This window comes from Ovis canadensis, chromosome 3 (genome assembly GCF_042477335.2).
Source record: "Ovis canadensis isolate MfBH-ARS-UI-01 breed Bighorn chromosome 3, ARS-UI_OviCan_v2, whole genome shotgun sequence".
Taxonomy (NCBI): domain Eukaryota; kingdom Metazoa; phylum Chordata; class Mammalia; order Artiodactyla; family Bovidae; genus Ovis; species Ovis canadensis.
This window is the reverse complement of record NC_091247.1, coordinates 151,727,026-151,742,349: the sequence shown is the minus strand read 5'-3', so window position 1 is coordinate 151,742,349 and position 15,324 is coordinate 151,727,026. Positions and strand designations below refer to the sequence as shown.

At 36.3% G+C, this 15,324-nt stretch overlaps 1 protein-coding gene across 2 annotated transcripts in view; it reads left to right on the top strand.

The window, feature by feature from the left end:
• CNTN1 (contactin 1) overlaps nucleotides 1–12,752 on the top strand; it is a 421,509-nt gene extending 408,757 nt beyond the window's left edge. For both annotated transcript variants that reach the window (XM_069584608.1, XM_069584609.1), the window contains one exon: nucleotides 10,261–12,752. In XM_069584608.1, the coding sequence (XP_069440709.1) occupies nucleotides 10,261–10,337 (77 nt within the window). In that variant the 3' untranslated portion in view covers nucleotides 10,338–12,752. The remainder of the gene's footprint in view (nucleotides 1–10,260) is intronic.
• Nucleotides 12,753–15,324: the final 2,572 nt, after the last annotated feature.

Genomic DNA, 15,324 nt, shown 5'->3' with positions numbered 1-15,324 from the left:
TAGATCCTCTATGAATAAGTAGTCATGATGTCTAGGAGCATGACTAAGCTTTTTTGCTCCGTGGTCTTACCTATAAGCAAACATTTTGCCTATCATGACCATAAGCATGAGTATTAAAATCAGCAAAAGATTATTTACTCAAATTTATTTTTTAAAAGAACTAAAAAAAAATTCAGTGAGCTTTGTAGTAAGATGTATCTACCTACTTCCCTTTTTTGGATTTCTTCATTTGAATTTCTTTGATTATATACACTGATGAGTTTAAGAAAAAGTGACTTTCATGACCAGTTAGTTTTATTCCAGGGCTATCCATGTTAGAATATTCTGCCAGTGAGCTATTTCTAGCACCAAAAGCAAAGGTGGTCCAGTAAGCTGGCTCTGGTTGTTTGTGAATAAAAAAAGCAAAAGCTTGAAGATTATTTGTTAAGGATTTTGAGGAAAAAATTAACCCCCTGAAATCCATTATATGTATGTCAAACAATTTATAGCACAGAAGAGAAGAGAGCTCTGAGTCTCTTTGGTCTCATCCCATGCTTAATTTATTCTCATAGATATTCACTAAGTAGTAATTTTTAAATGAATGTACCAAATGTCATATTTCAAATTCATAATTATCAGATGGTGCTTACTATGTATTTTTAACTTTTTTTCATTTAATTATCATGAATACTGTGCTATGGAAGTATTCCCCATTTTGCTGATAAAGAAATGGAGACTCTGAGAGATTAAGTACCTTGCAGGAGGTTACACACTCAAGTGAGGATAACAGTATTCAAGTAGAATTTTTCTTAGTGTCAAGTCTCATGCTTTAGTGAAAGCCTCATCTTACATTTCTAAAGAAGTAGGTAAACCAGTTTTAAAAGTCCTCAGCCTTATAGCCTCATCTTGCCCAAAAGTCATATCAAAATTAGGCCATGCACCATGTGCTTGTTAACCCTAACCCTAACCAGCAAGGAGGTCCAACCAGTCCATCCTAAAGGAGATCAGTTCTGAATTGGCAGTCCTGAATTGGAATTAGAAAGACTGACGTTGAAGCTGAAACTCCAATACCTTGGCCACCTGATGCAAAGAACTGACTCATTTGAAAAGACCCTGATGCTGGGAAAGATTGAAGGCAGGAGGAAAAGGGGATGACAGAGGGTGAGATGGTTGGATGGCATCACCGACTCAATGGACATGAGTTTGAGTAAGCTCCAGGGGTTGGTGATAAACAGGGAGGCCTGGTGTGCTACAGTCCATGGGGTCTCAAAGAGTCGGACACAACTGAACAACTAAACTGAACTGAACTGTTGGCCAATAATAGACAGAAGTTATGTTTACATTTCCCAACAAATAAGTAGTCATCACTCTATTAGAAATGCTTGCTCCTTTCTCAAAGTGGAAATGCATCCTTGAAATCTAGCATTTCCTGATAGGGAAAGGACCAGAGTCAACAGTAAGGAAAGTATACAACTACCAGAATAAGCTGCCAGCAAATCATATACCCTTGCCCAAAACAACACCATTTTGCTTGACATATGTGTTTATAATTGCCAAACAAATAGGAGTAGCAAGATTAGTGGGTTTCACCAGTTTTAAAGAACCTTCATAACCACTATCACTTACTCAATCAAGCTTTTAATGTATATATAAACAAATATCAACTTAGATTATCTTAGATAAGGAGAAATATAATAAACATCTTTACAAAGTTTATGGCTCAATCCCTGACATTCTTAAATTAATCATGGTTTGCATGGAATCACCTACCAATAGCCATACTAAGAACCCAAGGACAAATCAATAGCCTTGACAAGTAAAATGCCCAAAGATCATGCCAGCCTCAGAGTCATATTTTAAGTCCAAATTTTCTCTTTTCTCAAAGTTACACAACTAGCTATCGACAGGACTATAAATAGGTCTTAAATTGTCTTTTTCTCTTCTTCACACAGCTTAGTGTTTTGCTATCTGAAAGAGATGTAAGGAGAAAAAATTATAAAACACAAAATAAGCTAGCTGATACCACATAGGCACTATAATAAAATAGATCTCAAAGCAAAAAAAAAAAAAAAAAAAAATATATATATATATATATATAAAGTCTACAGTATCTCAAATAAAAAATCCATTTTAATTTTTTATTTCTTTTTTTTCTTTTCTAGAAACTCTTAAAAATAGATTAGATTATTCCATTTTATTAAAGGCAGGTATTTTTGCTTATAATAACTGAGATAACATTGAAAACTTTCTCAACATTTCCCCCAAGAGTTAGCAGAGTGACCTAACTTTTAAAAAGATATCTCTTTTAATTCTTCTTAGACAATTTATAAAAATAACTGTTCTGGTATACGGCCCAGAGTAAATTTTAAGGTTAACCTTACTAGTTACGGGAGTTTTACTGAAAATTCTTTACCAGATTCTAGGCAAGGATAAAAAATAGGGTGGACTAACTGGAAGAATCCAGGAAAGGTCAAAAGGAGACTCCACGTATCCTACCACCTCCCAGAATCCTCGTTGGCATCCATCTTGGCTGAGCAATGTATGCGTGAGACAGAGTAATTGGGCAGAGACAACCAGGAAACTGATCTTATCACCATAAAATACTGAGACTGTGAACCATGTCGCACAGCAGTCCTGGGTTTCTTTTCCCTCCTGCTCTCTGTCCAGGCACCCTTTCCCAATAAAATCCCTGGATTTGTCAGCAAAAAAAAAAAAAAAAAAGAAGGTGAGAATCAGGAAAAGGGCCAGAAGAAATGTTTATGGTTTGCCGGCTACTTATGCTGGCAGTTGTATACTTTTCCTTACTGTTGACTCTAGTCCTTTCCCTGTCAGGAAATGCTAAACTGCAAGAATGCATTTCCTCCTTGAGAAAGGAGCAAGCACATAGAGTGATGTCTGGTTATTTGCTGAGAACTGTAAACATACGGTCTATTATTGGCCAATAAGCACATGCTAAATAACCTAATTTTGATATGATTTTTGGGCATGATGAGTCTATAATTATGAGGACTTTTACAACTGGTTTACCTACTTCTTTAAAAATGCAAGAGTGAATATGAAAGAGAGAAGAGACATATAAGATGCAAAGCCTAGAAATTAATTTACCAATAACAAATCTATAATTGTTTTGTCTGAGACATTTAATAAAATCCCAGTAGTCGAGACAAATTTTAGTGGTTTTTTTTTTTTTTTTTTTTTTGCCTCAAAAGACTTCAGATCCTTCATGTTAAGTCCTGCAAGAAAATTGGAGTGTGTGATATTTAAAAAAAAAAAAAAAAGATCTTGGTCTTTTGGTCAGAAAATTCATTCATACATTAAATTATGTGTCAGAATTTCAAAGTAAGAAACAGTTTTTCCTCCTTTAACTTTGTTTTCACCCATTTCTGTCACAAAATTTAGGAAAATAAGTGCCATTTTCTCACTTAATCCTCACAACATCTAATTGGTAAACAGATACAAAATATTTTCTAAAAGGTACATAGCCAAGGAGTAATAGAGTCAGGAGGCCGAACTGGTTAAGCTAACTCCAAAAACAAAGCTCTTAATACCTGAGATTAGAAAGGTTAAAGTCTTCTTAACTGACCCTTCTCCTTGGCCAGAGTGATTGACTGAGGGATGAGATGGGCACCTACTCTAATCTAGTTCAATCACACAAATCCACTAATTCAGCCACAATATTGGTTTTACAGTAGGTGTATGACTCAGACTTCTCAAATAAGAATTTTTCCTTAAGAGTTTCCTCACTGGAGTTGGCGTTAAAAGAAATCATCTCTTTGCTTTTAAGAATGTATAATTGTGAGCTTCACACTCTGGTCTATCTTGAGGAGTCAGTCTGAGAATGTGAGGCAATCAGCAAAGGAAGAAGAGATAAATGCCAGAAACGTGGCAGACACAAGTGTTCAGTTAACCGGCTCTAGCTGTCCCAAAGCAGTGCAAATTCAGCTTTTTCTTCATTGAGTTCCAGTGAATTAAAACAAAGAATCCCCAACTACCATGTCACCAAGGAGATAACCTTGAACTGCTGCTGCTGCTAAGTTGCTTCAGTCGTGTCCGACTCTTTGCGACCCCATAGATGGCAGCCTACCAGGCTTCTCCGCCCATGGAATTTTCCAGGCAAGAGTACTGAAGTGGGTTGCCATTGCCTTCTCTGCACCTTGAGCTAGACGACTACAGAAAAGTGCAATATCCCCTGTATTGATATGTGAAAGGACGTTTCAGGGATGTTTGTGATCTAACAGGACACAATATATGATTGGGGAGCAGTAAGTAGGCATATAGGTTTCCAATGTAAGTTTTGTGCAGGGGGCACACCTACTTTCTCTATTGTTTTCCTTTGTTTTTATCTAACTATTTTTAAAAAATATAATCTAGGATTATATAAAGAGATGAACAACATCAAATGTATGAATTACTGTCATTTATGGGAGTTTTCTATCAGCCATGCATTTTTTGAAGTGCTCTACATAAAACAACTATTTTCAAACTGTGATAAGCAAAGCGCCACTCATTTTCTGGAGTGATGGGCTTGGGGGAGTACAGGAATCAGCATGAATGTAAAGGAGGTCAAAAATATCTGTGGTTCCCTGCCCCAGGCCCATCTCTAAATAAAGCATCCCCTCTCCCTCCTTGTTCAGTTAAAGAGCTTCCACATATGATTGCTTCTGAAGAAAGGTTATGCTGCTAAGACACATGGAAGAACCATCGATACACATCTTCTCCATGTCTTCTCAAAATCAAGACATGAGATATGTTATCCCTGTTTCTTATTTGAAAGAACTAGGACATAAAAAGATTAAAGAACATGCTCAGCATTACCTAGCCAATTGAAAGCAGAGGCAGAATGTGGACTTCATTATCCTTGCTTGGCTCTAGAGCCCCATGACACTATTGTTAGTACACCCTTACATCTCCTGGCAGGACGGTGGCCTGCTGACAGATCTTCATATTTGCCTATTTGTTCTCAAAATCTAAACATCCAAAGACCAAGTACAAAGTCGTACTCTGACAGGCAGTCAGACCATCTGTAATCGACTAGATGTAACAAGGAAACACACCTCAACAGAGGCATGGAGCAGCACTCAAGTAGGAGGGAGAAACATCTTATGTAAGGTTTGAGTTCTTGCTGAATAATCTAGAGGAGGGTCTAAGGGAAGAAGCAATCAGTTCTGAGTTATTTGCTCTTTCTAAGATAAGGCCAGGAGTATCAGGAATTAAGTAGGGTTGGGACCCATCATGGGGCTTCCCAGGTGGTGCTAGTGGTAAAGAACCCACCTGCCAGTGAAGGAGATGCAGGAGACATGGGTTCAATCTGTGGGTTGGTAAGATCCCCTGGAAAAGGAAATGGCAACCCATTCCAGTATTCTTGCCTGGAGAATCTCATGGACAGAGGACCCTGGTAGGCTACAGTCCATAGGATCGCAAAGAGCTAGACATGACTAAAGTGACTTAGCATGCCAGGGATCCATCATGAGAGGAGAGTAGTTTACCCACTGCATGTTCCTAGTGAAAGATAGGAACAGTAAAGAAGGTATGGAATATTATTAGTAAGTCAACAAGCCATTCAATGATGGGGTTGTTCTTGCATTTTCTAGTTGCTGCATGATCTTAGAAATGTTTCACAGTTGGCATTATCTTTCACTCTCATACTACTGACCTAAATAAAGACAGGTCACTTTGGGTTTGTTTTTTTTTTTTTTCACTCTGAGCTGATTTTTACTGTCAATCCCAGACAGACTTTTATATTTTCCAAACTTGCTGCTATCCCAGAGGGAGTTTTATTGAATTCAACACAAAGACACACTGATGTATACCTAACATGTCTGATATATATGAAGATGGGGATAAATCATCTTATCAAAACACTTTCTTCCCCCAGCCCAAGGCCAAGGATAAGACTGAAGGAATCCAAAGTAACATCCTACCAAGATAAGTTGGAGAATGCTTTGGGCTGAGGAGTAAAATAAGGCCTTTCTGATGCTGCAGATTTTTAACATTGTTTCTCTGATAAGAGATGCAGGTCACAGTGGTTGTCTTTGTCTTCTTCTTTAAACCCCCATGTCTTACCCCTTTACTATCTTTCTGACCTTGTACTCCACAATCAGAAAAGATTCAGGGCTTTTAACTGTAAGAATTATTTATATCATAACTTTATATTTAAATTACTATATGTTGGGCTTGGTATTAGACAACATAGCTGAAAATATAATTTGGATATATTCCCTGTCCTGAAATTGTTCACAATCTAGAGGTGTTAAAAATTGTGAACATAAAACATGACACCACAAGGAGAAAATCACAACAAACGTTAGCAATTAGGGTTGGAGCATGTCCAAACTTAATCATCAGAAAAGACATTTGTTTGTTTGTTTGTTTTTTTCATTTTTATTTTTATTTTTATTTTTTTAATTGTTTTTTTATTTTTTTTTTGTTTTTGTTTGTTTGTTTGTTTGTTTTTAATTTTAAAATCTTTAATTCTTACATGCGTTCCCAAACATGACCCCCCCTCCCACCTCCCTCCCCACAACATCTCTCTGGGTCATCCCCATGCACCAGAAAAGACATTTGTATTAAAAGCTGACTAGAGTGACTGTCTTGTGCTCGTGCTCAATGCTCAGTCGCTCAGTCATGTCTGACTCTTTGTGACCCCATGGACTGTAACCCCCCAGGCTCCTCTGTCCATGGGATTTCCCAAGAAAGAATACTGGAGTGGGTTGCCATTTTCTTCTCCAGGGGATATTCCCCACCCACTAATCAAACCCCCATCTCCTGCATCGGCAGGTGGACTCTTTACCACTGAGCCACCAAGGAAGCCTAGAGTGACTGTCTACTTACCATAAAACCTGAAAAGATGGTTAAGTACTGCTTGTTTTTTACTTAAATTTCTCTTCTCAATGTGTAACTAGGCAGTTTAGGGTAAAAAAAAAAATCCAGAAACCCAATGACATAGTATTCTAAATAGGCTTTACATGAGTTCCTATAGGCAAAAGTAATTAACCAGATTGATAATTTGTTCATGTTTGATATTCAGTGAAAGTGAAAGTTGCTCAATTGTGTCCAGCTCTTTGAAACCATGGACTATACAGTCCATGGAATTCTCCAGGCCAGAGTGGATAGCCTTTCCCTTCTCCAGGGGATGATCCCAATCCAGGGATCGAATCCAGGTCTCCTTGCATTGATGCAAAATACATGTTTTCAACTAACCATGTAAGTACTGAAATTATTCTTGATAGCAATATTATATACATTTTGTTAGGTAAAAAAAGAATATATGTTTAAAACCCCTCAAGAATATGGGGATCCCACATTTAAAATGGCTTTAAATAGCAATTCAGTGAGGTCTCTAATTTGTGTTTAGAATGTAGAAGAGAATTGAAGATGAAGACCACAATTACATAGGCTTGAGCCATTAGAGAAATTAAATATAACACACATAAACTTGAAGAGTTTATTTTAAATAAATCAAATATCCTGATGTTGCAGCCACAAGTTAGGAAATTATATTTTGTTTTCATACTAACACCAAAACTTCAGAATGGCATTCACAGTTGACTAACCTTCTTTCTGTTGCCACAGTTTGTACTGAGACAATCCACATATTGAGGCAAATACACGAACGTGTACCCATCACTAATGTAATTTGTGGTCAAAGGACAGAGCATTTCAGAGACCCCGCTGTCATTCTCAGACAAAGGTCTTCAGGAAAGATCATTTAAATTAGGTCAAACATTGAAAACTAATATTTTTCTGTGTGATTGAGGTCATTATTGGTCATCTTATTGAATAAAATAATATGTGTGCTGAGGTATAGTTTTAAAATATCTATGTAGAAAAAGAGAAGGAAAACTACAAGAACAAATACCCCTGGAAACAGCTTAGGAGCTCTACTTTCCCCTATGTCGTTTGTTTTCCTTCAGTGCTCTGCCCTGACACTTGAAGTGCAGGATGTAGCATTCGAGCGCTTTTCTAGACCTGGTTCCTTTCCAAAGTGATCTGTAGAAAGTGGCAGCAAGGTAGAAAGAGCATGGACTTTGGAGCCAGGCTGGTCTGAGATCTAATCCTGGCTCTGCCTTCTACTGGCTACTGGTCTTAAGCAGTAATTTTATCTGAATCTGAGTTACATAATCTATAAAGTGTAGGCATGAAATTAAGAGACACTTGCTCCTTGGAAGAAAAGCTGTGACAAACTTAGATAGCATTTTAAAAAGCAGAGACATCACTTTGCTGACAAAGGTATATATAGTCAAAGCTATGGTTTTTCTAGTAGTCATGTATGGATATGAGAGTTGGATCACAAAAAAGGCTGAGCTCTGAAGAATTGATGCTTTCATACTGTGCTGGAGAAGACTCTTGAGAGTCCCTTGGACTTCAAGGAGATCAAACCAGTCAATTCTAAAGGAAATCAACCCTGAATTTTCATTGGAAGGACTGATGCTGAAGCTGAAGCTCCAATACTTTGCCACCTAATGCAAACATCCAACTCATTGGAAAAGACCCTGATGCTAGGAAAGATTGAGAACAGGAGGAAAAGGAGATGACAGATTATGAGACGGTTGTATGGCATCACCAATTCAATGGACATGAGTTTGAGCATACTTCAGGAGATGGTGAAGGATAGGGAAGCCCGGCATGCCTCAGTCCATGGTGTCGCAAAATCGGATGTGATTGAGTGACTGAACAGCAACAACAAATCTATAGAGTCAGGATAGTAAGTTCTACCACCTTAGACTACTGTATAAATATCACAAAACACATAAAGGGCCAGTGTGGTTTCTGTCTTGTAATTACAGAGCCGTGAATAGCAGCTATCATAGTTATTATTAGTGTCATCATTGCTACTGGTAGTGCTGTTATGCAGCATCTCCATAACAAGGCAGCTACTTGAGGACCGATTATATTGTGCCTACTATTCTGCCCTCACTTTTACCTTCACTGCCCTGCTCACTTCTAAGAACCCCTTTATGTGTATCTCATAATGTTTTTTCTCTTACATTTTCCATGCAGTACCAAATGCTGCTAACAGGGCAATAGGGGAATATAGGTAGACACAATCATTGTCCACCTTACAAGGAGTATGACTGTGCTTTCAATGACCAAATTGAAGAGAAGATTCTTCTCTTCAATCTTGAGTCTTTTGAAATGTAAGGAGAATATGGCAAAGAAAGGGATATTTAGACAGCTGTTGATATAGTTGATAACAATGACTTAAAGTTTCAAATTTAGAGAACTTCCAAAAATCTATTATATTTACACAAATAGACACAAATCTATTATACTTGCAATCTGTTGACTGTATTTTTAGCCTGCCACTCTTCCCAGCAATGAGTTCATTAAAAAGAGTACTTAATAATTGTGGAGAGTTGAAAGGAAGAGTATACTTTTTTGATCCCGCTTTTCAACCCTTTCTCAAGAATTCCAGTGATGCTGGACTTAGACCCATAAATTTCCTTAGCACAGGAAGAGCCCTTCTAGATGGCACTCAAGATGTATTTTAAGTATATAGAATATCACATCGTTTTTATTCTTAAATCACAGCATTAGTATTTCAGGGCAATTGTTCTTTAGATACAAATTTGAATAGATTATTATTATCAAAAATACATTTCTCAAATCATTGTGTATAAGTCCCTAAATGTTTTAAAACTATTGATATATGGGATATGAAACCATGCAATATCTTCCAGTATACATATAATGTCATTCAGTTCAGTCGCTTAGCATGTCTGACTCTTTGTGACATCATGGACTGCAGTATGCCAGGCTTCCCTGTCTATCACCAACTCCCAGAGCTTGTTCAAACTCATGTCCATTGAGTCGGTGATGTCATCCAACCATCTCATCCTCTATTGTCCCCTTCTCCTCCTCAATGTCATTGTCCCAGGTTTAACATTATTTGCATTTTTGCTGCATCTTTTCATCTTATTGTGTCACAGCTTACTTATGATTTTTCACTTATGTATGTATGTTTCTTGACCTAGTGGCTTCTAGTAGAAGTTTAGGACTGCTGAATCATAGGAAAAATAGAAACATTTGTGATCTTATTATCTTAAATGATTTATATGAACTCGTGGTATAAATAGTCTATGCACTTTCACACAAAAAATCCTTGATCAACCATTTCTATTTTTACTAAGTCACTTAAGACTAAGAGAAGCTGGTATTTTTTTCGAAGGAAACACTTGTTTTTCAGGGTTTACATAATATGGTCTTCCCCAAAGCAGGGGAAATGAGCAATAGTGACTGTTATCAATGAACTAATAAGCACGTGTTTGATTTGCATTATAGGTGCATCCATCCTATCACCATGTCTTCTCGGCTTCCTGCTGCCTGCCCTTGGCATCCTTGTCTACTTGGAATTCTGAATGTGGTGTGACAACCTGCTTTTCCCAGCCCAGCTCAGAGAACACCCTTCATCCTTATGATGACTACAGGTCCTTCCAATCCCTGCGGCTCCATGCTAAGCCAAATAAATCATAATTTAACAAACTATCCAACTGATTCACAACATATGTTATGACTGAGGCATTCAGGAACCCCTTCATCCAAAAGAATAAACTTTTAAATGAATATAAAATGATTTTTAACTCGTTCCAATATGCCTTATAAACCACTTAAACTGATTCTGTGACAGTTGCATGATTTAATCCAATGGGACAAGTTACAGTGTTCAATTCAATACTATAGGCTGTAGAGTGAAAGTAAAATCACCATACACAGGTGCTTTAAATTTAATAACAAGTTGTGAAATATAATAGAGGTTGAAGTGTTGATTGTATGTGGTAAATGTAAGAGTACTATAGTCTCTTGTACTATCCTCTCTGTTTTGGGTCCTGCATATTTTTGAATGGCCCCTATCATTCTTGACATTTTGAGTTTTCTTAGAAAAAAAAATAGAACTGAAGAATTAGACATAATATCCAATACCAAATCATTTTATTGAATAAGTTGAAAGATTTTGAATATTGAAAACCAAATTCTAGAACTTATGATCAGTATTCCTATTTTGGAAGCAACTAATTTTCTAAACATTTGGTTTTCAGAATCAGTAATTCTTTTAAGTTAGTTTTTTAATAGTAAAATTAACATACTGTATGAAGTTTTTTTTTTTTACTTTTGTATTCTACTCTGATGTTCTTTTATGCTTTTCTTATTATCAATTTCAAACCTCAAAAACCATAGCTCTTGTGGTAGAGTATCATCATGTTGCTGTATTTATTCATATGTGAAATGATCAATTTTAAAAAGTAGAGAGCTCCCATTTTTTTAATTGAGATGTGACAGGCTTTACATAGCTAGGGATAAATGTCAGTTAAGTGAATATCAGAATTATCTAATATTCTAGTGTCTTTGTTTTTGTGCTTCATTCTAAGTAAAACCTTTCTTTATTAAAGGTGTGGGATCAAGAAATCACCTGTATCTTGGAAAAACTACAGTATTTCCCATTATTTTTTAAATTTAGTTTCAAATTCATTTCCTGCTTCAATGCAATACCGAAAACTGGCTAAAAATACCAAATCAAGGTTTGTTAATGGTACTTTGAAAAGTATCCAAAACTAGAAGGCTGGGAGGAGACAAATAGCTTGTCTGTGCAGTGGTATCTCCCAAGTGTTGGTATTTTAGGTTTTTATAAGACCTGGAAAGGAAGATGCACATTTCTTCATTCTCCATGGTGTGCACGGACATATGTTTGCGTGTGGATGTGAAAGAAGTCAAGTAATAAAGGATTAGCTGGCTAATGAAATAGTGCAATGTCTGATGCTTCAAGAGGTATAATCCTATTTTATTAGCACAACCTTGCTAGCTAATTAGAGATAGAGTTTATCTTTTTAGAAAGGATACCTTATAGGTTCATAAAAATATCTACAGGAAGCAAAATAGATCTATTACTATTTTACCCCCTTTTCTTTAATTTGTATAATTTTTGTACTATATATCTATGTGTAAATGTTTAGAGCTTTCATTATGAAAATACCAATAAATATTTCATTAGTTTACATTTAACTCTTTGTTATAAAATGAAACTTTTTAAAAACAAGTGAAAGGGATGATTCCCCAGTAGAAGTATGTCAACAGTCTGAGATCATTGCTAGATTTCATAAAATATTTAATTATTTGAAAAAGCAACAAAATCTCTTCATACTTTTGGGAAACAAATTTTCTGTAGGCCTTCTGTACAAATGTTTGTGTTTTCATTGTTACACTTTGGGGTTTTCCTTTTGCAATGTGACCCATGTTGGGCATTTTTATATAATCAACAACTAAATATTTTGCCAAATGCATGCTTGCCTTTTATTTTCTTATGTATGGTAATAAAGAGCAAAACTGGTTAGATTTTGCATGAAATGGTTCTGACAGATAAGAAGAAAACAGACTTTGAAGGTTGTTTGTTTAATTTTAAATTTGTGACAGAGATAAAATAGAGTAAAATCGCTCATACACTGATAATTCAAGCTTTCATTTCTTCATAGACGTGTACAAATTTGACTGGGACCATCAGGTTTAAACTGTTGTCAAGCTAACTAATGCATCATCTGCTTTAAGACACAAGATTCTTAATTAAACTTTATATAGTGATAGATACATCTGTTGTTTCTTTGTATTTCAAGGAAAGGTGGTAGTAGTTTTATTTGATACTGATAAATATTGAATTGATTTTTTTAGTTATTTTTTATCATTTTTTTCAATGGAGTAGCATAGGACTGTGCTTTGTCCTTTTTATGAATGAAAAAAAAAGTTATAAAGAAATAAATGTCTTACTGTTACCCAAGAAATAACAACTGTCCTTTCAATTTACCTGACTTTGAAAATTCATTTTTAGAGGATTTTCATTAAAAATTTAATAACATGGAAAAAAAATTACACATTAAACAAAACAACAGTTCACTGTTTGAAGCATTCTACAAAAAAAAATACATACAAACATATACATGCACACACTGGCATTACAATGACATATGATCACCTGGGAGATGACTTCAGTTTATGGAGAAGTCAGTGCATATCACTCAGTCTTATGCTGGACACTAATGCAAGCTGTTAGATACTGAAAAAATAAGACTGGTTAAACCCTGAATGAGCTGATACTCTTAATGGAGGAATTTACTTAAAAGCATAGCTGTGCAAACAGGAATCTGGTACAGGTGAAGCCTTCTCTGAGTCCTGAGCCAGACTGAACCTCAAATGCTGAATCCGAGAGGTTTCTGCCTTCCTTACATCCTCCCCTGCGTTCTGATTGTGATTTCTCACTGGCATTCTGACCTCTCTTCCTGTTTCATGAAGCTTGCTTCCACCCTGTACCCTGGCTCCCCTTTTGGACTCTGCCTCTGTTTCTTGACCCTAAATATTATATTACTTCCATTCTAATATTTTACTTTTGGTATTTGACCCAGGACTGACCCCATCTCTAATTCTCCAGGCTTTGGGAGATCAAAGCTTCTTTCTGTGAGTGCATTTTCCTTGTTAGTTGTCCTCAAACCTGGTTGTCCATCAGGATAACCTGGAGAATTGGAAAAAGCAAAACAGATTTCCTAGGCCTCAGTCAGGCTTACCAAATCAAAATTGGGCAGTGAGGCATAGGATCTGTATCTTTTTAGGTTGTTCGTGAGAGTCTAAAAGGGATCCAGGTTTGAGAATCACAGGTTTTCATCATTATTACAAGCTAGATTAATTGATATTTTAAATTGAATCAACAATATAAACATCATGGATACATAATTTAAATTCTCTTAAAAATAAATCCATTCTCTTGGTTTATCTAAAATGTTAATTTGTTCATTTGTTGTCTTTTGGTTCTATATCTTAAGTGTCAAAATGCTATATACGTTTTATCTGTTAAAATTATCCTCTAATTTGTTTGTGTCTAAAATCCATGCAGCAGACTGAAATGCATTTCAGGTTTTCTCTCTAGAGAAATGTGGATTTTATTTTAATTTTTTCTTTTCTCTTTTTGTAATGTGAAAAGTTAATTAAATTTTGATACCTAATTTCCTGAGTCTCTAATCTTCTGGAGACAGCTAATATAAAGATTGTTGAAAGGTGCCCCTTCCCCGACTTGAGCATTTTTTTTCAATGGAAACATGAGTGGTTATGAATGAGTTGACTTCAAAATTAGTGGGTAGGGAGGCCAAAATTAGTTTCTACATTGTTTATCACATTTTAGAAACAGGTTTCACTTTTCAATTACTACTAATAAATTTGATGCTTGGAGAAAGTATATGCATCAGTACCCATGATGCTATTACTATTTGACTTTTGAATTTAATTGGGCATATCCTAAGGCAAAACTGTGAAGTGAAGAAACTTGGTCTTAATCTATCTTATGTCCTCAGTCAAGCTCTTTTGCTTTATGAAAGCTGCCTTAAAAGCAATCCCCTAACTTTCATACCTTCTTGTGTTAGTTTCCTAGGTTTTTCACAGCAAATGACCACAAACTGAGTGGCTTCAAACAACAGAAATCTATCTCTTACATTTCTGGAAGCTGGAAGCTGGAATTCAAGGTGTCAGCAAGATTGGTTTCATGTGGAGATTCTGAGGGAGCATCTGTTCTGTTCCTCTCTTGTAGCTTCTTGTGGTTGGAGGCAATCCTTGGTGTTTCTCGGTTTGCAGCTGCATGTCTCCAGTCTCTGCTTCTGTTGTCATGTGACATTATCCCTTTGTATCTAAATTTCTCTCTTTTTATGGTTGCTGGGGTGAAGGACAGGAGGAAGGGATAATTGCAGAGCTTGAGATATGTGGCAACCTGAATGGGAGAGGAGTTTGGGGGAGAATGGATACCTGTATATATAGGGTGAATCCCATGGTTGTTTACCTGAAACTATCACAGTGCTGTTTGCTAATCAGCTATATCTCTACAAAATAAAAAAGTTTAAAAAATATAAATAAAGGAATAATTTTCTCTCTCCTTATAAAAACACCAGTCATTGGATTAGGGCCTACCCTAATCCAGTTTGACATGATCTTAATTTGATTACATCTAAAAAGTTCCCGTTTCCACAAAAGGTCACATTCATAGATTCCAGCTGAATATAAATCTAGAATACTATTCATCCCAGTATATGTCTCTTTTCCTCTTTTTAAAATCTGTATATCCCCACTCCGACTTCCCATCTGAAGCACTGGTAAAGAATCTGCCTGTCAGTAGAAGAGATACAAGAGACGTGGGTTTGATCCCTTGGTCGGGAAGATCCTCTGGAATAGGAAATGGCAACCCACTCCAGTATTCTTGCCTGGAGAATTCCATGGACAGAGGAGCCTGGAGGCCTGTAGTTCATGGGATTGGAAAAAGTCAGACACAACTGAGCAACTGAACACACATACACACACACACACACACACACATGCCCCACTCTT